The sequence below is a fragment of the Macrotis lagotis genome, chromosome 4 (assembly GCF_037893015.1).
Source record: "Macrotis lagotis isolate mMagLag1 chromosome 4, bilby.v1.9.chrom.fasta, whole genome shotgun sequence".
NCBI lineage: Eukaryota > Metazoa > Chordata > Mammalia > Peramelemorphia > Peramelidae > Macrotis > Macrotis lagotis.
Genome location: NC_133661.1, coordinates 91505515 through 91530415, shown reverse-complemented (window position 1 = coordinate 91530415; position 24901 = coordinate 91505515). Strand labels below are relative to the sequence as shown.

The 24901-nt window shown below is 35.2% G+C and overlaps 1 protein-coding gene across 2 annotated transcripts in view; it reads left to right on the top strand.

Moving 5' to 3' along the window:
* The window catches only part of PLPP4 (phospholipid phosphatase 4), a 244244-nt gene that overhangs the window by 180362 nt on the left and 38981 nt on the right, over positions 1 to 24901 (top strand). For both annotated transcript variants that reach the window (XM_074233512.1, XM_074233511.1), the window contains one exon: positions 17985 to 18155. In XM_074233512.1, the coding sequence (XP_074089613.1) occupies positions 17985 to 18155 (171 nt within the window). The remainder of the gene's footprint in view (positions 1 to 17984; positions 18156 to 24901) is intronic.

Genomic DNA, 24901 nt, shown 5'->3' with positions numbered 1-24901 from the left:
TCCACTGATCCACCGCTCTTTTTCTTAGCCAATACTGGACAATTTTGATGACTGATGCTTTATAATATAATTTTATATCTGGTAGGGCTAAGCCACCTTCTTTCTTTTTTTCATTAAATCCCTAGAAATTCTTGACTTTTTATTTTTCCATATGAATTTAATTACAATTAATTACAATTTTTTTCTAACTCAAAATTTTTTTGGAATTTGGATTGGTAATGCATTAAATAAATAGTTTAATTTAGGTAGAATTGTCATGTTAGCTTGGCCTATCCTTGAGGAGTTGATATTTGCCCAGTTATGTAAATCTGATTTTATTTATATGAGAACTGTTTTGTAATTGTTTTCAAAACATTTTTGTGTCTGCCTTGGCAGGTAGACTACCAGGTATTTTATATTGCCTGAAGTAACTTTGAATGGGATTTCTCTTTCTAGCTCTTTCTGCTGTATCTTGCTAGTCACATATAGAAATGTTGAGGATGTGTGAAGGTTATTTTATATCCTGCAACTTTGCTAAAGTTCCTAATTATTTCTAGTAGTTTTTTAGCTGATTTTTTGGGATTCTCTAGTTATACCATCATGTCATCTGCCAAGAATGAGTTTTGTCTCTTCTTTCCCAGTTCTAATTCCTTCAATTCCTTTCTCTTCTCTTAATATCTTTTTAAGGTTATAAGGTAGTATGTAACTATTTAGTTATTTAATTTCCTCTTCATTTAACCTGGGACAACTTATATTTTTGTAAATATTCATCCATTCCACTTAGATTATCCAATTTATTGGCATAGAGTTGGGCAAAATAATTCCAAATTATTACTTTAACTTCCTTCTCATTGGTAGTGAGTTCACATTTTTCATTTATCATACTAGAATTTGGTTTTCTTCTTTCTTTTTTTTAACAAATTAATAAGTGGTTTATCAATTTTATTGTTTTTTTCATAAAATTAACTTGATTTTATTTATTAGTTTAGCAATTTTCTTGCTTTCAATTTTATTAATTTCTCCCTTTATTTTTAGAATTACTAATTTGGTATTTAATTGGGGGGTTTAATCATAATTTCATTTCTTGTTTATTTTTGTTTATTTTTTTTGGAATGCAGTGGTATTAAGTGACTTGCCCAAGGTCACAGAGCTAGACAATTATTAAGTGTCTGAGACTGGATGTGAACTCAGCTCCTCCTGACTCCAGGGCTGGTACTCTACCCACGGCACCATCTAACTGCCCCCTATAATTTCATTTCTTTAAGGAATTCTCAGTGAGTCATTTTCTTTCCTGGACACATCTACATCTACTTTGCAAAGTAAAATTTTGGAAAAATGGCATGCATATATATATATAATATATAGATATTATATAGATATAGATATATAGATAGATACACATACACACACACACACACACACACACACACACACACACACACACACACACAGCAAGCCGGGTGGCTAAGTCAAGACACTTATTAATTGTGTGAACCTGGGCAAGTCATTTAACTCCCTTTGTTTCAGTTTACTCATCTGAAATTAAGCTAGAAAAGGAAATGACAAATTGCTCCAGTATTTTTACTGAGGAAATATTGAAAAGAGTCACAAAGAGTTGGACACAACTGTAAAATAACTAAACAACAAAAAATATACATATGTGTATATTATATATATATATATATATATTGCACACATAGATCAAAATAAATTCACATATAGGCATTCATATACATAGATAAATGTATGTGTATGTGTACATACAAATACACATATACATTTATCGGCATGTATTTGGCCAGATTAATTATTTCATTGGTAGAGAAAGCTAATTCTACCATGATACTTAACATCTGCTCTACCATTTTCTAGGGCACCAGGAGGTTCAGAGACTTTCTCATAGTCACAGAACAGCCATGTGTCAGAGGTAGCACTTGAACCTAGCTCTTCTTGACATGGAATCTAGAGTTCTATCTATCTATTTCACTTCATAAATCTAAACACTAAAAATAACATAATATCATTTAAAATATTAAGCTTTCTATTGCTGACCCAATTCCTCACTATCATGTGGAAAGTAGGACCAGGAAGGCTGCATGCTACCTTATAACCTTAAAAAAGATATTAGACACTATAGCTTTCTAGTATTAAAGGGCTTCTTGGAGATCCCTGAATTCCGCTGAGCCCCAGAAAAGTTGTGCCTTGCCCAGGGAGTTAGTAGGAGAATCGTGATTAGGACTTGTGTGGGGGGGGTCCTGACTTGAAGCCTGGGGTCCTCTCCAGTATTCCAGGCTATATGAGCAGGGAAATGGTGCCACAGCTTAGGTGGCTCTTACCCTCTTGGTTGAGGATGTCCTAGAGTCACTGAATCAGAACTGGAAGAGTCTTCAGAAATCACCTCATTTACACATGATGAATGGAAGCCCAGAGAGATCGGAGGACTCAGCCAGGGTCACACAGACAGCAGAAGCAGGAACCAAAATTTGGTTCCTTTGACCCAAAGTCAATGGTCTTTCCACTGTGCTCCATTTCCCCATCACATGATCATGTTTCCATCCTCCTCCTCATAACATGATTTAACATGAAGATTTACGCAGCCATCTGGTATTATGCATTTCCTTTCATGAGAACTTAATGCTTACTCTTTGCACATTGTGAAATGAAAATCTGCACCAATTGCCTCATTAGACCACTATTCAGTTCTTAATGTCTAAAAGGATCAATTTGTTTGAGGGAAACTCGCAGTAATCAGTGTAAGTGTCAAGAGCCCAGAAAACAGGATGCCATTTTCTCTGATCGTAACCAAGGCTGTTTTGTAAAACGTTGTTTGCCAATTTTCTAATTTGTTGCTATCTAGTCCAGGTTCTCTTTCGTCTACTCTCCCTTTACCCCCTCCCCCTCAGCACCTCACTTTTAGTAGAAGAGTCTGCAGAATAATAACAACAAATATTTATTAATCATCTTCTCTGCATGGGGGAAGATGTAAAGTGGGGCATGAGCTATGGACCTGCCTTCAGGGAGCTTCCAATGGATGGAGAGATGAGAAGGTGGAGGAGGTGATGGGCAAGGTGCCAGGGATTCCCCTCCAGCTCCCATTTTGTTCCTTGTTTATCAGTATGAAATGGTGTCTTAGGATTTCACAGCCCAAGCATCATATAAATATTTACAGTGAGGCATCTAGCTTCAGCCAAGAAAGTCTGCAATATACCATGAAGACAAGGGAGCATAGGTTTGCTTCTGCAGTTCCTTGTGGTTTTCATTTGAATAACAGAATATCTCAAGCCCCAAAGTATCTCTGGAACAACAACCACAACCAAAACAACAGAAATAACAGTAGCTGCACATTTCTTACAAGAGGTCTCCCACCTGTGTTAGTGAATCTTTAAGCTTCTATATAAACCTTGAAACTTTGACTGTTTTTGAACCTCATTTCCCTCATCTATTGCACAGGGGACATAACACTTGCAGCATCTACTTCATGAGGTTTATTATGGGCATAAAATGATACAGGATAATAAATTTAGAGCAAGAGAAGACCTCCAAGGCCATCTCACCCAAGTCTCCCAAGTTTATAGACAGACAAAATGAAACTCGGATAGATGAAGTAAGTAGGTATCTTGATAGAGTTCCAAGAAGGAAGACCTGGGTTCAAATCTAGCCTCAGATATGTACTAGCTGTGGGATCCTGGCAATTCATTTAAACTATTTCCCTTAGGATTTTTTTTATTATAAAATGGGAATTATCATAAATATCATCTATCCCACAGGGTTGTTGTCAGGATCAAATGAAATTTTATACATATGTGTGTATGTATGTGTGTATATAATATAGTATTATAAACGTTTACACATAGAGAGTGAGGAAAGGGAAAAGGAAGAAAAAGAGGGAGAGAGAAAAAGAGAAAGAAGTAGGAAGAGATAGAGGAAAGAGAAAGAAAAAAGAGAGAGAGAGAGAGAGAGAGAGAGAGAGAGAGAGAGAGAGAGAGAGAGAGAGAAAAGAGAAAGAGTAAGAGAGGGGAGGGGGTGGCTAGGTGGCACAGTGGATAGAGCACCGACCCTGGAGTCAGGAGTACCTGAGTTCAAATCCAGCCTCACACACTTACTAATTACCTAGCTTTGTGGCCCTGGGCAAGCCACTTAACACCATTTGCCTTGTCACAACCTAAACAAAAGAAAAAAGAAAAAAGAAAAAAGAAAAAGAGAGAGAGAGAGAGAGAAACTAATCTATAAATGCTTATTCCCTTCCTTTCCCCCAAATCAAGTTACTTAGGTAATGACTTCGATTTTCACTTAGATTTGATCCAAGATCCTCTGATTCTGTCTTGGTTCTCTCTTCACTGTACCAAGATACCTTTCAATGATATACTGCAAGTCAAGTCTTAAAAACTGTGAAATGCTGTCTGTGAGTTATTATTATAATTACACTGGCCTCTAACCACATATGAAGTGAAGTGATCTTTATATGGGATATTTTTCCCCAATAACATTAGCTAAATAGGATAGAATTCAATATACTTAACCACCTTTTCCCTAACCTCCCATCACCCTGTCTGTACTGTTGACAAAATGCCTCTCTCAATCATACACATAGCAATCTTTATCATTTAAGAGATCATCACCCAGGGAGCAAAGTAAATATTACCCAACTTCTTCCATGTCCGAATTTTGTGGGGGTTTTTTTTACAGTGAGTCTGTGTCTCAATGTCATACTTTTTTTTTTCCCTGAAGAGAACAAGATGTTTGTTTTCCTCTTGATGCCAAACACTGATTTGAAAACATTTTCTCCTTTCTCTCCCTTAGCTGAATTCTAATCTGAATCATAATATTTTGGCAACCTGGAGTTAGAGAGGTACATTGAGATCATCTTATCTGACCCCTCTGATTTTATAGATGAGGGATCAGGTCAATGTCATGAAATCCTAGGAATTTGTGGTCCTTTTTCTCTTTATCCACACCAGAAGGAAATATTAAGAAATAAGTAAGCCAAAAATCAATATTCCCCTGAAGCTGGCATATATTTCCAGTACCCAAGGGGCACGCAGTCAGCAGGCTGAGAGTTCTGAGGTCTGGTAGACACATAGGAATTCCCATGAAAATGGAAGAGAGAAGCCCCAGTCTGTCAACAGAACATCATCATGTCACCCAGAAACCTAGTGACAGCCTAACCTCACAAGGCAGATAAATACAAAGTTATGATTTTAAAGCTATCCACAGACATTAAATAGAACAACAAAGGGAGCTAAGTGCCACCTTTTGGCCCCACTGGTCAGTCCAATGTTGACAACAAAAGAGGATGTTGGATATATCTTTTGAAAACCTTGAAAACCCTTATTTTGCTTATGTAAAGAGAAACAGTCTTTTGGAGCATGTCTTGGCTGATGCTTCTGTTTGTACCCAAAGAAAGATTTTTCTCTGTTTTACAAATAATGATCCAGAGTCTTTTGGTGTAGAGGTCAGTCTAAATTATAATGCATCACTAACAATAAGGAGAGCAAATAGAACCAAGAGACTAGACAGAGGGAGCCAATGCTCTCACAGAGTCAGCCAAAAAACCATGGGATATTTTTGGCAATTTACTAATTGTATCCATCTTGCAAACAAGTATTGACACCAAAAATGTCCTGTTGATTCATGCTAAGAGAAGAATCTTTGTTTAAAGTTTCCAGACCATTTGGCTATTCATGTTTTGCTGCACCCATGTTTTGTTTTTCTTTTTTTTTCAAAGATTCCCATTACATCACCACTAAAGATAAAGTCTTTGCTTCAGCTAAAACGTTTGTAAATAGGGCCCTTCATTGACAGATCATTGGGTTCATAGATTCAAAACCTTAGAGATGATTTAGTTCAATTGTCCATGTTTAAATTACAAGTTCCAATTTAAAAATTCAGAGAATAATAAACCAGAGCTAAAAGAGATCTCAGAAATCATCTGGAATAATACATTCATTTTTTACATATAAAATACTGAGCCTCATGGAAATTAAATGATTCGTTCCCCCAAGGGTCACATAGATACTATATGTCAAAGATGGAACTTAGATACTCTTACTCAAAATCCAGAATTGTTTCTACTTTACCATTCTGATCCAAAGCATAAAAATGCCTAGAAATTCCACTATTCCACTAAGTCTAACTGAAAAGAGATATATATATATATATATATATATATATATATATATATATATATTAAATCAAATGATTGGAAAGTCATAAAGTCCATTATCTCTTACAAAAACAGCTCATCATTTCTATTAATGGCCAATGCTCCCAAGGAGCTAATTCCTCCTTTCCCCACACTCCTTTATCTTCATCCTCACATGACAATATGAAAAGATAGGAGAGAATTGAGTCAGTTAGTCAAAGAAATTAAAAATGAACAATGCTACCCAGGAGAATTGTCAGACTTGGCCACTGATATTCCAATCAAATTACTTAATTATCTTTTTTACCAAAAGAAGAAGCTGAAAAAGATTTTTTGGAGAAAAATCATTTTTTTTCAGTCTCAGATAAAATACATGTACATTCATATGCTTTGTAGTTCAGACCCTGGACCTACGTTATTTGTAATCTCTTAGTTCCATCTTATCACCAGCTTATCAACAAGTGATGCCCTTTATCTATTCAATTTTCCTACAAACATCTATCCAGAACCTGTTATGTATATAGGCACTGTGAATAATTATAACTTATATTCATTCCTAAGCCCAGGTTATTATCATCTGAACCTACCCACCTCTCTTATATGCCTTTTCAGGACCATGATGCAATGGAGAGAAAACTTAGATTTATCTGAATACTTTCCTGTACTTGCCTCACTTTGCCTAAAAATTTTAGATAATGAATTTTTATAGATACATTGTCTTAAGTTTAACTTTCCCTCTGGCTATAATTTCTCATATTCAAAAAACTATATCCCATTTCCCTGCTGCATACTGACAATGTTCCTTCCTTGCCCTTTCCCAAATGTCATTCAAATCTTAGTCCTAGATAGCGAACCTCTGTGACTGCTTAACCTCAATAGAATATCATTGGCATTTAATAGAATCATCCATGCCTAGTCCAATGGATAATTTCTTTGTTTTTAAGTTACCAATCTCACTGTACTTGTATGTCAGTGCCTTTGTCCAACCTCTGGTTTTCTTGACCTTTTGTCTTTTGGGTTTTCTTTTCATTCTCATTATATTCTTATGATTATCTAACTAAAGTTATGTGTCAGCCTAAAAGACCAAGTGTTCTCATTTATATCTCACTCCCCAATGCTGGAGATAACACATTGACATATTCATTACATATTCATAAATAAAGTTAACAAAATGATCATGAATACAATTGAGAAACTTGCTATGTTTAATTTTTATATGCTTGTTATGGTTCTGCTTTTATCTTTGGATATGAGGTCATTTCTGCCTTTTATTTTAACCACTTGGCCATCATAAGTATCCATGGATTTCCTCTATTTCCACCTGCAGCATCGTTGTATAGCAATATGAATATTGGGATTTGGAGTCAGAGGATATGAGTTGGAATTCTAGTTCTAGCATCTGTGTGATTTTGATAAAATTGCTTCTGTTATCTGAGCTTCAGATTCCTCTTGTAAAATGAGAAGGTTGTACTAAATCTCTCAGCTTCCATACAAATCTGTGCTCTTAAAGCTTCCATAGAACAGTCTATAGACTGCACCTGGTGATGAGGCTTCATGAGGGTTTTTAATTTTTTTGCAACCAAAGAAGCTAAATTATTTCAAAAGAAAATAACAACAACATTATTAATAGCTAAAACTGATATATTCTGTTCATATCTCATTGTCACCTTCAAAGCAGACTTGTGCAGTAGGTGTGCTTATACCATTTTACAGATAGAGAAACTGAAACTCAGAGAGATTATACATGAATAGACAAGTCAAATTCAAGATGATTTGAATAAGGAGAGCGCATTAACCATAGGAATGATGAGATAAAGTTTCTTAGATTTCAGAGCACCTGAAAACAAGTGTTTTAAGAGTCTGTGAGATAGAAAGAGGCATGGGCAGGACTTTCTGCAGAAACCTAGAGGAATCAAATTTCAATTTGGGACAATATTTATTCAGTCCCCTAACATGCCTTAAGCATCAAGTTTCAGGAATTTGCTATGTTTAATTTCTATATGCTTGCTGTGTTTCAGGAACTGGTAAAACCTATTCAAAATTAAATTGACCCTGTCTTCAATAAGCTTATATTTTATCGGGACAAAAACATGTTCATATGAAAGTATATACAAAAGAGATCCAAGGTTTTAAAAGAAAGAACAGTAGGAAGAAGCTGAGGATGACATTGAGATTGAGAATCTTAAGTTACTGAATTTTGGTGAGCCCATCGACAGAAATAAAGAAATTCAAAAGTAGTTTGGTTTTGGGAAAGGATAATAGAACAACTTTGAATAAGTTGAATTTGAGATGCATATGCAATATTTAGTTCAAATGTCTGCTTGGTAATTAATGAGATGTATGACTGGAGTTTAGGAGAAAGACAAAGGCTGGATCTACTTCAAGTCTAGGAGTCATTTGTATACAGATGCCTAGAAAAACTACTAGTTTCATTTGGTTGGAGCAGTTTGTTAAAGGGAATAGAAAGAGTGAAATTTCTACCAGAAAGGTAGAAAAGAGTCAGATTATAGATGGCCTTAAATATCAGACTGAGGATTTATATTTTAGCTTAGAGGCAGTGGGAGCCAATGAAGATTTTTGAGCCAGGGATACATATGATCCTGTCTTTGCTATAGTCAATCCTTGCACGTAACTATAATTCAGAATATATGTTTATTGGAGTTGCAGTATTTTGTTGGTACCCAAAAGAATATTCTGAAATGGGTGACTTTGAATACGAAAGTAGCTATAGAAACACATCTTAAATCTTATTTTTATTCATATCTTTTGGGATATTTTTTCTATATCCCTTTAATTTCCCAACTTAATCTGTTCTTGAGCTCTAGTGGTGAACTCTTACTTATACCAGAGAATAAAAAATAAAGAGGGAAAGAAAACAATTCAGCAAAACCTAATCAACATAAAAACTGTTTCTCTTGGTATATGTAATTATGCTCACTCTTAATCCCCAATTCTGCAAAGAAGCAAGAAAGATGATGCAAATACATTTGATAGAAACCAGCATTCTTAAAATAAAACATGGTCATAGTGAAAAAAATATAGAAAATAGCAAATGAGTTCCTAGACAAAAGATAACTTTTAAGATGATTGGATCCATATTGCAAAAATGTTTGAAATAACTGTATAACTTTACTTTCAGAACTTAAATTTATCAGCCCAATAAATGCCTATTTAGGTTTTTTTATATTATTAACATTATCAGTTCAGTTTGTATTAGAACATATGTGGTGTCTTTTTTGTCTTTTTTTAAGGTTTTATTTTTTGTAAGGCAATGGGGTTAAGTGGCTTGCCCAAGGCCACACAGCTAGGTAATTATTAAGTGTCTGAGGTGGGATTTGAACTCAGGTACTCCTTACTCCAAGGCCGGTGCTCTATCCACTGTACCACTTAGCTACCCCCATATGGGGTATCTTAATTGCAATTTTCCATTGTTACTCAATAAGTTCTAAAGTTATATCGTAATGATGCAAAGGATAGTAATAACAGCTAGCATTGATAGAGTATTTTAAACTTTTCAAAATGATTTATGAATGCTCTCTCATTTTACTCTTGCAACAACTGTGGGAGGTAAGTTCTATTACTATCTCCATTTTATAGCTGAGTAAACCCAAGAAGACAGAAGTTAATAACTTGTCCAGGATCTCACAACTAGCAAATGCTTGAGGCAAGATCCAAAGTCAGTTCTTCCCAGTTCCAAGTATAGGACTCTACCCACTGCATCACCTGAGTACCTCTTGTACAAAAAGAAAGCTGAGCAAGATTTCAATATCATAACAGTATAATGGTTGATGAGCAACACATGTCAGTTTGAACTATCCAAATACTGTGCAAAATGAAAGCTGGTATGGATTCATAGGAAACATTAAAATTTTTATAATAATGCTCATTTTGATAGTTAATTAGTATCTCTAAGGTCAGAAACAGTCTAGGTAGCCCTGTTATTTGCTCTTTGTTCAGTTACTCTTAAAAGACTCCTGTGCACTGAGGGAAAGACAGTGTTGTGAAATTCATTATTACTTCCAAAGTGTCATTGTACTTTAAAAAATGTAGGGAAATGTTTTCCAGGATTCAGTGAAGGACTAAATACATGACAAGTGCAGCATATTAAAGAAATGCAGATCTAGGTAATTCCATGCTCAGGATCTTTGGGTGGTCTTTAAGTCTTTTCTTTTCTTCACTCATTTCCTGTCCGTTATTCCCCTTTATCTGTGGAATACCTCAAGAATACATCCCCCACCTTTTTTTATTTTTAGCACCCCACCCTTAGTTCAAATCTTCCTGCCACCTGCTAGGACTAGGAAATTTCCATGTTTTGGCAATACCAGATTTTTTTGTTTTACATTGAGATGTTTCTCCATATATTAGATTCTCCAGCCAAGCTGCAGTCCTATACTTTGCCCATGCTTTTCAGAATTTGTGTCTTTACTCACACTGTTCTCTATTCTCACCTTCTCATCTCCATCTATTGAGTTCCTATGATCCGATACCTCCACAAAGCCCTCTCTGTCAGTCCACTTGACAATAACCTTTACCACTCTGACTTCATTCAGAATATGGTCAATACTTTCTTATCAACCTGTGAATTATGTTGTATCATATTGATTTACATTATGCCATATCCCTCTATTAAACTGTAAATTTACTATACTTTAAAAGAGCAAGGGAAAGGAGAAGACCAGGTGTTTTAAAACATCATCTCAGGGCAGCTAGGTGGCATAGTTAACAGTACACTGGCCCTGGAGTCAAGAGGAACTGAGTTCAGATCCAGTCTCAGACACATAATAATTACCTAGCTGTGTGACCTTGGGCAAGTCACTAGACCCCACTGCCTTATTTAAAAAAATCAACTCATCCAATCCTCATAACAACATTGTGAGGCAAGTACTTTTAGTATCTTTTTACATTTGAAGATATTGAAGCATGTATAGAAATGAAGTGACTTGTCCAGGGTCATAGTAAGTGTCTGAGACAAGATTTGAACTCAGATCTTCCTGACTTAGTTCCTCTCATCTATTGATTGTGACACCTAGCAGCCTAGATTTCTCTCATAGTATTAGTAAGTAATAGACTTACTATTAAACTAGACACTAAATCTGCCACCATGAACAAATTGATTCACTTCTCTCACTCTCAATTTTTCCATTTGTAAAATGAGGGTAATAACCTTCATAGGATTGTTGTGAGGATCTCATGAGATAAAATGAATAAAACTCTTTGAAAATCTTGAAGCATCAAATATGTAGACTTAATAATAATCAACAATTTTATAACATAAATGCACAAAGTGTGTTTAATGTAACTCCATAATGACAGGACTGATTATCAATTACTTAGCAAAACAGCAAATATTCATTGAAAAGTTAAGGAGTGCCTTCCAAAGGACTAGGCATGTACATGTGCTCAGCTATGTATAAGTTAAAGAGTGAGATGTCCCTATTCTCGAGAAGTTAAAGTGGGTACTTAGTGTAATAAAACTTCCAAGAAGGGAAAGAGCACATCTACCTGGTAGAATGTAGCTCCATTATGGGAGCTACCTGCAAACAGGAAGTAAAAGCAGTCACTTCTAGACCATCTAGATTAATATTTATAGGCCAATCCATTGTATTATGGTGGCACTAGCCATTGGGGAAAAAAAGGACATAATTAGTAAGAACTCTTCATGTTGGACCAATTTGGTTCTTGCTTTCCTGGATGGTTTTCTCCATCTTTAACTGTATGTCCCATATTTCTTGGGGATATCTCATCTGCTGATTTATACTGTAAATTGCCCAAAATTTGCACACACACACACACACACACACACACACAAATTGTACACACACAAAAACATGCACACAAGTACAAACTAATGATCCTAAGATTTAGAGATGAAAGATGAATTTCTTTTATTTAGAGATCCAATATATTATACAATAAGAAAACTGAGACTAGGGATGCAGGTGAATGGCAGTCAGATTTAAAACTCAGGACCTTTGTTCCAAATCCATTGTTATTTCTATTGCATCATAATTATCTCAGGCTTGGAAAACACTAAAGAAGATCTAGATAATAATGACTCCATATCACAAGTTGAAGGGAATTTCTGTAGCTTCTAGGTCCTTCTATATTATCTGCAAGCTTCTTATTTCGGGGATCTTTGCAGTCAGGGGTCCCTGAAACTTGTCTCTGGAAATTTATCTTACATAGATGAAAAAATACCTTTGAAATGCAACTGATGCTGAGCAAGGTGAGCAACCAGAAGAAGATTGTACAGCATAACAGCAACTTGGGGGTGATGATCAAACTTAATGGACTTACTTAATTCATCAGTGCAATAATCAGGAACAATTTTAGGGTATCTGTGATGGAGAATATCATCTGTATTCAAAGAAAGAATTGTGTAGTTTAAACAAAGACCAAAGACTATTGCATTTGATTTAAAAAGTTATGTATTGTGTAATTTTGTTATCTCTTATATTTTATTTTTTCCTTAAGGATATGATTTTTTCTCTCAACACATTCAATTTTGATCAAAACAAAAAAACTGCATATGCATGGATCTGTATTCTTGAAAGATTTTGAAAGTTCAATCTTACCTACTTGGAAGTCAGTGCAGTTTCTTTTCTATCTAGTCATCTCCCTGTGTGGACAAGTATGTTATATTCTTATCCAGTAGCTCTCTTTCTATGAATATTCATTAGATAATAGCAAATCAAAGACTATATTCCAGAGTGAGTATTGTTACCTATATCCCATATTGCCTATTATTGTTTATCCCTGTCTGATTCTTTGTGACTCCATTTGGGGTTTTCTTGGTAAAGAAACTGGTGTGGTATGCCATTCCTAATCAGCTCATATTATAGTTGAGGAAACTAAGTCAAATAGGGTTAAGTGACTTTCCCAGGGTCATACTGTTAGTGTCATTGAACTTAAGAGTTGAACTTAAGAAGATGAGTCTTCCTGGATCTAAACCAGTCACTTTATCCACTGTAACAAACTAGCTGTCCTATACTATCTTATAGGGCTAGGCAGCTAGCAGCAAATGCCACAGGTATAATTCATACAGGCAATCTTAGACAAGATATAATTTCTTAGTTTCATCAGTGCCAGGTTAATCAAGAACTTTCTTTGATGCTCATGAACACTCCCCACATGCCACAATGATGATAATTACTTCCCTTTTTAGAGCTATCACCCTTTTTTTCTCTGGTATTTTCCCCCTTCCCTTGCTCCCAGCTGTGCCTTCCTTCCCCTCCCCACACCCCCTCCACTGCCAGCCTTTTTTTGCTTATATTTTGAGGTTCCCAATCTTTTCTAACTTCACTCCTGGATTAATGTATTCAGAATGCTTTCATCTCGAATTCATTTCTGGTCCAGGTTCCCCCCTTCTCTTTCATGAGAGAAGGAGCCATCCACCTCCAAGGAAACCTTTTCGCTTCCCGAGGCTGGCTGTGACAGTTAGCTATTGAACTTCCCGATACTCAGAAGTAGAACAGGACCTGCAAATAGATTGGAACACTTTTCTTTTTATTCTCTTGTTTAGCCTTCTCATTCCATGATCTAATAACGTGGACTTCTTCCCAATGCTCACTGCCCTCTGCCCCCTTCACCACAGGACAGCTAAAGTAGAGAACTAATAGATTTTAACTAACTGCTGAAATACATTATTATTATTTTGCAACATGATTGTATAGCTTAAAAGCAAATTTACATATTAACTCATTTTATGTAATGAATGCAATGAAAAATATAGTTTTAAAGAATGTAAGCTTTACATTCTATATAACTATAAGATTTACTAAGCACTTACCTCATTGAAACTGAGATTCAAAGAGATAAGATGATTTATTCTCATACAGCTAGTGAATAGCTGAACCAAGACTTGCACCTGTCTTTTTCCTTTATGCTTCTTTATTATACTCTTCTGTTTCTTATGATGTATGGGGTAATCCCAAGTTCCTGCTTCATGTTCCCCAGCATATTTAGCTGTGGGGAGCTCTGAGAAGAGTTTATTCCATTTATCTGAATAAATACTTATCAAGTTTCTACTATAGGTAATATTAGGCAGCTTGGTAACTCAGTGGATAGAGTACTAATCTTGGAGGCAATAAGACCTGAATTCAAATTCAGCCTCAGGCACTTACTAGATGTATGACACTGGGTAGGTTGCTTAACCCTATTTGCCTGTAAAATGAGCTGGAGGAAAATGGCAAACTATTCCAATGTCTTTGCCAAGAAAACCCCAAATGGAGTCATGAAGAGTCTGACTCAAGAACAAAGGATTATGATTTATATTCATCATCTGTATAGGAAAGGCCCCAAGTAATGAGTTCAGTTAGGAGTAAATATAAGTAATTTCTTAGTTTCTCGCATTCTTACTTATCTTACCTACCTCCAGGTTGTTGTTTTTTTGGTTGCTGTTGTTGTTTGTCCTTCCTTTTTGAAGAAGACCATGAAATGAGGGAGGTGATGTAGTGCCAAGCACATAAACTGGATTTGAGGGGTAGGGGGCTATGCTAAGTCACCAGCCTCACTTTCTCCTCCAGAGTCATCTGGGTCCGGTGGCCTGATATGAATCAGAATAACTGGAGACAGCTCTGGATGAGGAGCAATAAGGGTTAAGTGATTTGCCCAAGGTCACACAGCTAGAAATTGTCAAGTTAATCAGCTTATAGCACCACAGTACATCATTCTATTCAAAATGCTCAATCATTTGTTTTTCTCTGTAGAACCAGGCTTACACTTTTTTTTGACTTCTTCTTCAAGATCTTCCATCATTTGTTCCAACAGAAGCAAATTTGATCTTTTTGCCCCAGAGAACAGAACTGGCTCTCTCTCTCTCTCTCTCTCTCTCTCTCTCTCTCTCTCTCTCTCTCTCTCTCTGTGTGTGTGTGTGTGTGTGTGTGTGCTTCAAGAGGCAGATTTCTCCACATTATAAGGAAAACCTTCCTAATGGTTAGAATTTTCCAAAAGAGGAATGCACACAGAAGCAATGAGTTTCCCACTCATTGAAGACCTTTTTGAGGACACTAGATGACCATTTATTGTGTATAGAGGGGATTCTTGTTTAGGTATAGGCTTAATAATAATAACTGACATTTATTATATGGTGTTTTTAAGTTTACAGAATGATTCGTATTTGTTATTTCTTCTAAAACTTGTGGCAACTTTGACATAAGTATATACATATGTAATGTAAATATATACATATTATATATTTATATAAATATTTCCAAAGAAACTGACTTCCAGAAAAGAGAACTGACTTATTCCAGCAAGTCACAATAATTGTAATAATTGTACTGAATTGTAATTGTACTGAACCAAGATTTGAATCCCTACTCCAAGGTTTTTCCCCCCTATGTTTTATGAAGCAGGTCCAGCAGATAGGGATGAATATGTCAGAAAACAGCAATCATTCTGGATTGGAGATGCAATGGTGAGGTGAATTTTAAGACAGAAGTTATTTAACTATGCTAAATATTTTAACACTGATGTTGGTGTCATATGAGAGGAATGGAAAGAAAAGAATGACAAAAAAGTGTGAAAGACAGAAATGATCAAAATCCATTTGAAAAGTCTCTGTTTGAAATAAATGGAAAAAAATGTAGTTAAAATATTTTATACAATGTTTTTGTATACTCCAGAATTTTTATGCCTTTCAAAGGGGCACAGTCATTTATCTCAGACTGCTTGTATTCATACAAACATTGTGTATGCATTTCATCTTCTTTAATTATAACCCTCTTGAATATGTAGGAAACTGCATTTTCTACTTCTCTTTTGCCTTGCCCAGAGTTTTGTATCGGTAAGCATTTGAAGGTGATGATAATTTTATATGATATGCATTTTCACTTTTCTCTACTTTTAGGACAGATAGATACAGACTTACATTTTCTTTTATTTCTCCTTTGGAAATATGTTTTCATTGCCATCAATACAATACGTGCTTGTAAGAAATCATTAATGCAATAGAAGAAGATTTAACTACCATGTTTTCAGGAAACATAAGGAAGTTTTCATTTAAAAAGTTGACAATATTTATTTGTTCTGCTTTAGCCATCCAAGGATCAAATGAGGGGAAAATGAAAGTTTTAGTTTGGGGCATAGTGACTACTCTCTTCAGATTCATCTTATAAGTATGGAAGATTGGAATCAATTGGAATAAATAAAATATTATTTTAATCTTTGTCAATTTTAGTGGTAAATATTTGCTAAACGGAATGATAAAATTCTAGTGAGAAAAGATCATTTTAGTGCTCTTTTAGAATCATGAATTCTTAGACATTTGAGCTAGAAGGGGCCTAGAGATCAGCTATTCTAAAATTCCCAGATGACATTGCTAAATTCCCTTAGTAGCAGAGATGGAGCTAGAGAACACTTTTCCTCATTGCTAGTCCATTGTTCTGTCCTCAATTTAGGTGACATGAACAGATTGCATCATTTGATACATTAATTCTCAAAAAGAGACCAAATCAATTAAGAGGGCTTCCAACATTATCTACAATGATCAGGTAGGTACTGAGGACAGGTTTTAAAATTGTATAGAACAATTTTGGAATGGATTGGGCACATTATGAAATTGGCATTGAGATCAATCATTCTAATACCTTGAGCTCCTGACAATTGTCCTTAGCAACACAATTCCAAATCATTATAATATATTTTATATCTCTTCACAAAGTTCCCTCCCAATTCTTCCTAAGCGTCGGCATACATGAAATTTACCATCTAGTGCCACTGGACAATGGCAGTATTGAACACTCACATTGATTTTCTTTTATCCATCATGGTCCAAGGGGAAAAAACAAAGCTGTGGCCACACAGGATTGATTTCAGAGTAAATGTAATGACTGAAAAATAAACTACTGGTCTTGATTGATTAATTCACTAAATAGATCAATGTCACCAAATTGTCTGGTTGTCCTTACATCATCTTGATAGACACAGTGTTTCCTTGTTTTGCCTTTCTGAGATTCCAAAGTCATTTCATACCATTGCCTCAGCTTATTCCTTTAGAAAATGAGAATGTTGCCTATGTACAGCATAGGGGTATTGTGAAATTAGTCTATGCACTTCATTTGCATTTTTAGCTAGTTTAAAGAACCACTCCACTCTACTATAATGATTAATTACATTCTCTAATCAAGGAAATGCCCAGATTATTTTTATATCTGAAAGCTCTTGAACAACTACATACCAGTGTTTCTGATTCTGATACTTAATATATGCTCAACTTTATAAGGTACTTTATAGTTCACAAAAACACTTTTTTCCCCCTTTATTTTTCATGAGGTTCCTCTATATTGTTTGGGGGGAGGGGAGATTATGTTACTTTTACAACAAGATCATTGTAGAATTGGGAAAATAAATAAATTAAATGTAAAAATAAATAAATATAGTTCACATAAAATACTTTCCTTGCAGAAACCCTGTGAGATAGACAGAAAAAAAATATTATCAGCATTTGATAACTGTAGAAACTGAGGTTGCAAGACATTCCACAATTTCCAGGGAGTAATTGCAATTAAATATTGAAACCATGGTACTGAGACTTGAAACTCAGTCTTGACTATCATATCAAGGGATCTTGTAAACCTATTAGTTTCCCCCCTTTATTCAATAAATCATTCATTCAATCCATTCATTTGTTCCTTTATTCAGTCATATGCTCATTCATTCATTCATTCATTTATTTTTCATGCAAAGATAGTTTTCAATATTCATCCTTTGGCGAACTTTTACTTTCCACATTTTCCCACCTCCCTTCCCATCCCCCTTTTCATGACAGCAAGCAATCTGACATAGGTTGTACATGTAAAATCACCTGCAAACCTCCTATTAACTGCTTCTTTGGGTAACATGTTTTGTTTTAATCTGTCAGTTGCATTTTCAGGCCTGGGCTTTACCACCTTCTATTTAGCTGGGAAGTTGCACTGTTTCACAGAGAATGGAAGAGGGAAAAGTTGGAGACTCTGCGCAGCGATCCTGCCTTTGTACTGTGCCATGATGATTGCTCTGTCCCGCATGTGTGATTACAAGCATCACTGGCAAGGTGAGCTCTGGGGGGAGGGGGGCACCTCCCTCTCAGTGGCTGTTGATGCTATTTGTCCTTCCTTCTCCAAGAGAACCATGACTTTGAGGAGGTGACTTCATGACTTACAAGTGAATTGGATTTATGTGAGTCAGGGCTGTGGGCATCATCAGTCCTCTGGAGTCATCTGAGTCTGGTGGCCAGGTATAGATCAGGACACCTGGAGACAGCCCTAGAGGTAGTGGGAGCCTGTGGCCCTTTTTAAGCTAAGATCTTGCCCAGGTCTCAGTTTTCCTGGGCAATGCCCATTCAGTGATTCAATTGGTAATGAGGCAAAAAAAGGTTTTTCTTTTGCCTAGTTTTAAAAAAAAGTCAATCTTGGAGGGGAAGAACTTCATAGGTTTCTGGCCAAAACAGAACAATTTTTCTTTACTTTTATTCTGAAGCATCAAAATTCAAGCAACGTCCAAGGTGGGTTTGGACTGGGACCTTTTGATGGTCAATCAGTAAGAGTCAGAGTGATTTAGATTTAAGGCATGGTCCTGAAAAAAAAAATCTACCCCATAAAGCCTGTGTTATCTTGGGAGTTTTCAGAGATCAAAATTTATACTCCTTTGGGCAGAGCACCCATGGTAAAAGTGTGACTTCTTATGTGGATTATTTGCATCTGTTTTTTGAAAGAGAACTGATGGATTTTCTTTTCTTCTTCACCATATCGACTTTTGTTGTTGACATTATTTACAATACCCTGAGTACTTTTATTATCCAAAAAACAAAGCTGTATGAAAATACTCACTCAGAAAGACCAAAGCACACATTTCTATCTCAGGTAAAATTATGAAGAAATAGAACTGATTTTTTCATTAACAAATGAACTGGAATGTACAATTCACAGAATGTGTGTAGGATGCTGCCCTTTTTCAGGAGGCAGGATTGAAAAAGCTCAGTTGATGTATTTTGGATAGACATCTCTAGGCTAAGGTGGACTTCAGTTCTCATACTGTTATAAGAAGACTTATTCCTCCAGTTCTGTTATATGTTATATATGTACTCTGGAACATCATGAGCCATGACTCTGAACTAACACAGGTAACCATGAATTCTCTCTGACCCTTCTCCCCAACCATTCATCACAATAATGATTTGAGATCAGAAAGACCTCGGACTCCAAAATGGCAGCTGCAGTAATGCCAATATTAACTAGTCTCTCCTTTATACTCTAATTCCTTTGTGTATATATGCTCTTTCACTGCCACATATAGGTCAGTTCTATCAACCGTTTTTGGCAAGCTATACTAGCCTCCATCCTAATACCTGACTCTTGTGAATACCCTGGTAGCATTGCCACTATACTAACCTACCCTTACACTTTTAGCAGTTTCCCACAGTCCTAGTGCTTTGGAGTCTTCCCTAAGGGAATCTGCCCTTCAGGATATATGTTAAGGGCCTCCTTTGCACTCTTCTGTCTGTTCATTTTGTGGTTCCCCATTCACCCTTCTGAGTTGAGAGTAAGAATCATCCTTCAAAGAATTCCTTTGTGTACTTTTGCCTACAGGGCTGACAAAGGTTCAAAATATTTTCTAATTTCTCCTATGACACATGTCATCAGATCCAATTGATGAGCCTTTATATACTTCAAGTCTGAATCTTACACTCCACTGTTGGATAATGTTGCTTATGCCCAACTTGATCATCAGCCTTATTCACTGAACTTTGTTCTGAGTCACTTTTTATGACTTCCAGAACTTAAATCTATCCTGAAATTTTAAAGATTTCCCACCACAGGGCTATTCAAAAGAACATGTTGTAGATTCTAAAGCCAATAACCAAAGAATTATAACTCAATGATAACTGAATAATGATAACATCATTGCTATAAATGTATGGTCTCCCAAGGAGTCCTCGAATAAATTATGAATAGTATGTTTATTTTTTTTAAAAAACCAGCTATGTTGATTTTTATTACATTTAATCTCTATGTGTGACATCACACAGTTATGATGTTCTGCAGATTAAATCATGTATCACAAAAATGACAAAAGAAGTCTCTGACAAAATAAGCTAGAAGTTATTAGTGTTAATAATATTATTTAGTGTTATTTGTATTGTAAAAGAATTTATATGTGTGTTAATCATTAAGAATGCTCTTCTTCTTGCTTCCATCCTTCAAAGAACCATGATCTCATTGGTAGGAGTATTTCTTCCCACTAAGGCCACTCTCATTTCTTCTCATCTTGTGATAAAGTCCAAATCTTTTGGTATTCCTCCATAAGCCCAACATGTTAGAAACCTTTTTCTGGTTAATTTATCAAATTTTCTGGATGTAAATGTAAATCAGGTTGCTCCTGTGTTATTGTTACATCTTTTCAAATTATCAACCCATCTCATTTTCTGCTCCAACATTTTTAATTATGTCTTTAACATCACTTGTCACACATATCATAAGTGGTAAAATGCTTATGCCCACCGTGTATCTTTCTAGCAACCTCTGACTCACCTGCAGTTGAAGCTTTTCTGAACTCTTAGGGCTCACTGATTAACAGTCATAAAACATAAATGGAAAATACTGATGTTTAAAAGATGGGTTTTTGTGTTAAAGATCAACCTCAAGTCATTGAAAAGCATCGTATAATTTCTCAAAAGTAGCCCAGCTCATACTCTCCCGAAGCTTATGATAAATTTTTATCCGAGATCTGGGTACTAAAGGACTGATTAATTGTGTTTCTATATGTAATTTAAAATTTTTTAATTTAATTTTAGGAGACTGCTTTGGATCCTAGAAATGAATGAAATATTTCAAAGGCAGAATGTGCCTTGAAATTAAAGTATAATAACAAAGTTATAACTTCTATAGGTATCATGTTTTTGGAATATTGGAGGCTTGCTCCAAGAATGTCCTTTTCCGTGACCTAAAAACATTTTGGTCCTAAAGTGATCAAATGTGTTTTGAACATTTGAATTATACATATATGTATATAGATATACATATATATGTATGTGTGTATATGTATGTAGCTGAATCTTGTGTCATATGCTGAAATATGTATGCACTATCTTTATGTTTGACTTTGGCAGAGTAAGAGCTTCATCTTTCAGGAGAGTGTACCCAAGTCCCACCAAAGTGAAAGATAATGCAATTGCATTATATGTTATATAGTAACTAACACTGAAGTTAATTTTAAGCACATTAGTCATTTCAAAATTTTCTGCTAGTTAGGCAAACATTACTTATTAAGAATCTACTGCTTGTAGTGGATAGAATATTGAGCCTGAAGTCAGAAAGACTCATCTTCCTGAGTTCAGATCTTAGTCACTTACTATCTGCGTGACCCTGGACAAGTCACTTAACCCTGATTTCTCAGTTTCCTTACCTATGAAATTAGAAGAGGAAATGGCAAATTACTCCAATATCTCCACCGAGATAACCCCAAATAGGGTCATGAAGAGTCAGGCAGAACTGAAATGACTGAACAACAACAAAATATGCAGGACATTTCTAGATCCCATGAAAACTAAATAAAACCTAGTAACTGTGCTCAGGGAGATTATGATTTAGAAGGGGATATATGTAACATATAAACAAATACTTATAATTCAAATCCACAAGGTAGATACAAACAAAATGTTACATGAGGTCAGATTAAATTATTTCCTACTTGGGAGGAATTGGGGAAATTTATAGAAGAAATTCAATAAGATCTCAAAAGGAAGGGTTAGTGGGGTAAAGAGATTTAAAAACTGGCCTTAAGTCCAGGAAGATGTGAATTAAACTGACTGTATAACTCTAGGCTAGTCATTTAATCCCTCAGTCTTCTAGAAAACTCCATTATAATAAGTTACAAATGTAACTTATTATATAAAATCTTCATTTGTAGAGTAAATTTCCCCATCTAGAAGTGCTCTATACCAATACCCATAGGTCTTATCTTTATTCTCCTAAAAGTACTGGTAGAATTTCAATAATCAGAATTTGGAGGAAAAGCATTTTAGGCAAAGGACAAAAATGTAGAGGAAAAGCCTAGAGGCAATAAGAACAGACAGTACCTCTTGCATGGGAAAGGATGAGTTATCTTTCTTTCTTTTTTCCTGAAGTTAAAGAGTTATATGAGAATGTTGTATCATTGTACCACATTACAATAGTCCTCGAATGTCACACTGAGAGAGATAAAACTAAAGTCAATAGCAGCATCAACAAACACGAGAAATTTCTCACATTCTAGTAGTGTCTCTATCCAGAGGGAAATCATATTGTGCCATCATTGGTCTGTCTTTTTTGACCAGTTTTATGATCCCTAAAGGCAAATGGAAAACTCACCAACATGTGCTGAAATGACTATATCTAGATGAATGGATCTGCTGTACCTATGTTTTTTTTTAAATAAATAGATTTGTTTAAATGATAGACTAATTTATGCTTGCTTCCCATTTAATTTCTCAAGCTTTTCATATTACCTTGTTCTCTTTATATTCTCATATATATATATATATATATATATATATATATATATATATGTTTGTGTCTATTTGTGCATGTATGTATTTATAATATCTGGGTATGTGTTTGTCTGAAAGTGTATTTGTGTGTGCATGGCTATTATATAGTATATGACTCTCTCTCTCTCTCTCTCTCTCTCTCTCCATATATATATATATATATATATATATATATATATATATATATATATATGTTATACTAAGGATTTCTATCATGTTTGTGTAGGACTAGATGGCTTCTGTGGCCCCTCATAGCTTTCTAATTTAGTGGTTCTATGATAGTCATAGCATATTCACTATGTTGTTCCATATTTATTTGTGCCTTATCCTCCCTATTAAATTGTAAGTTCTATGAAGGTATATACTATCTTACTTGTTTCCTGTTCCTTTAATAAATGGTGTTGTATAAATTATGGGAAACTTCAATTCCTGGCAAAAGTATTGAAAACATTGAAAGGATGGTTTACAAGCACTTAGGGAAGTAGTTATTGCTTGGAATTAGTAGGAGTTCATTAAGAATAAGGTATGCTATACTAATTATATTTCTCTTTTGAACATTGTTACTAGACTGGCAAAACAAAAGATAATGTTATAAACAAAGCATTCCTGGATTTAAGGAAAACATTTAACAATAAGATGACGAGGGATATATTCAATGATAGTATAACTTGGTGAATTCAGGGCTAATGGGACAATCAGATCCAAAGAGTGATAATTAGTAGATCTAAATAAAGCTGAAGTGAAGTCTCTGGGGGAATGCTACAGCATTCTGTTCTTGATTCTGATCTCATCTACATTTTTATTCTTGGAAGGCATGTATCTCATATTTATTAGCTTTTCAGAGGATATATAAAAGAAAGGATGGCAGAGTCCAGATCCAAAAATGCGAATTAGATTTATACAAGTTAGAATGTGAGATTAAATTAGAAAAGACCAACTTTAATAAGAGTGTCTCCTAATGGTCATATTTGGGTTTTAAAAAGATCAACTGTATACGTAAAAAAATGGGAGAGTTATGGAACAAGAACTATTCAGTTTAAAAAGAAGTTATTTGGTTACAAGTTAACCAGGCCTATAGTTCATATGGTTCCCAAAAAGTACATGTAAATATGTCATTTTAATATGAATATAATGTCCTGATCGAGGCAAGTTGTTATGTAATCCTGCCATATCGTATCCTGATCAAGTCACATGAAACATTGCATTTAATTCTGGGGGTCATGTTATAGAAAGGACATTGACCAATTGAAATATATTCATCAGGAGCATGATCATTATGGGAAAGGGGTTTAAAACCATGTTATGATAATCCTTTGAAGGAATTGGAGAAAGATTATCATTGAGACAAGGAACTAGACTTGTTTTTAGCCCTGGAAGAAAGGTGGAATCCAAATCAACAAGATTTTAAGCACCTATTATGTGTAAGGAGAAAGATATCATGGCATAGTAGATAGAGGGTCAAATTTAGAGTTAGTAAGATATATTTAAGTCCTCCTGTTTTTGAACTCTTGCCATGTTGACTAAACTCAGTACTCTAGAAAATTTTTTCAGAATGAAAATTGCAGAATAGTTTCCAATCTGTACTAATAGAGGGAATTTCTTTACCAAGAACCCCCTGGATTTATTAAATAACATAAAAAGTATGTATGTGTGTGTGCATGCCAACTCAGTTAAGTCCTGTGCTAAAGAACACGTCATATCTGCAACAAAACAAAAGCCTTGGCTTCCATAAATTTACATTCTATTAGAGAGTTACAGAATATAAACATGCAAGTACATAAATGAGGGAGTGAGTTTGTAAAACAATTAGGGGGACAAAAAAGTTGCACATGAGCTAAGCCTTGAAAGAAGCTGGAGATGAAAGCAAGGAGGGAGTATATTGTGTATTCCAAACTCGCAGGACAGCCTCTGTGGAACCATGAAGCATGGTATCAGTATAGAATGCTGATTTAAAGAGCAGCAAATATGAAAACCGTTATTCACAAAAAGTCTCCAAAAGAGGAACTGTTTGCATTGGGAGGTGATGCAGTTTCTATCTCTGATGGTCTTGTAGTGAAAAGTGGATGATCACATATTAGAAATGTCCATAAGAAAATTTGTGCTTAAGTAGGATTTGCTGTAGATGACTAAGTCCCCTCTAAAGTCCTTTACGACTCTGGTCCACAGAACCTCTAGAAGTTGACAGAAGTGGAAGATGATTTTTTCCAAGTTCTTCAATTTACAGATGATGAAAATAAGCCTTATTCACGGGAAATACCAAGAAAATACATGTA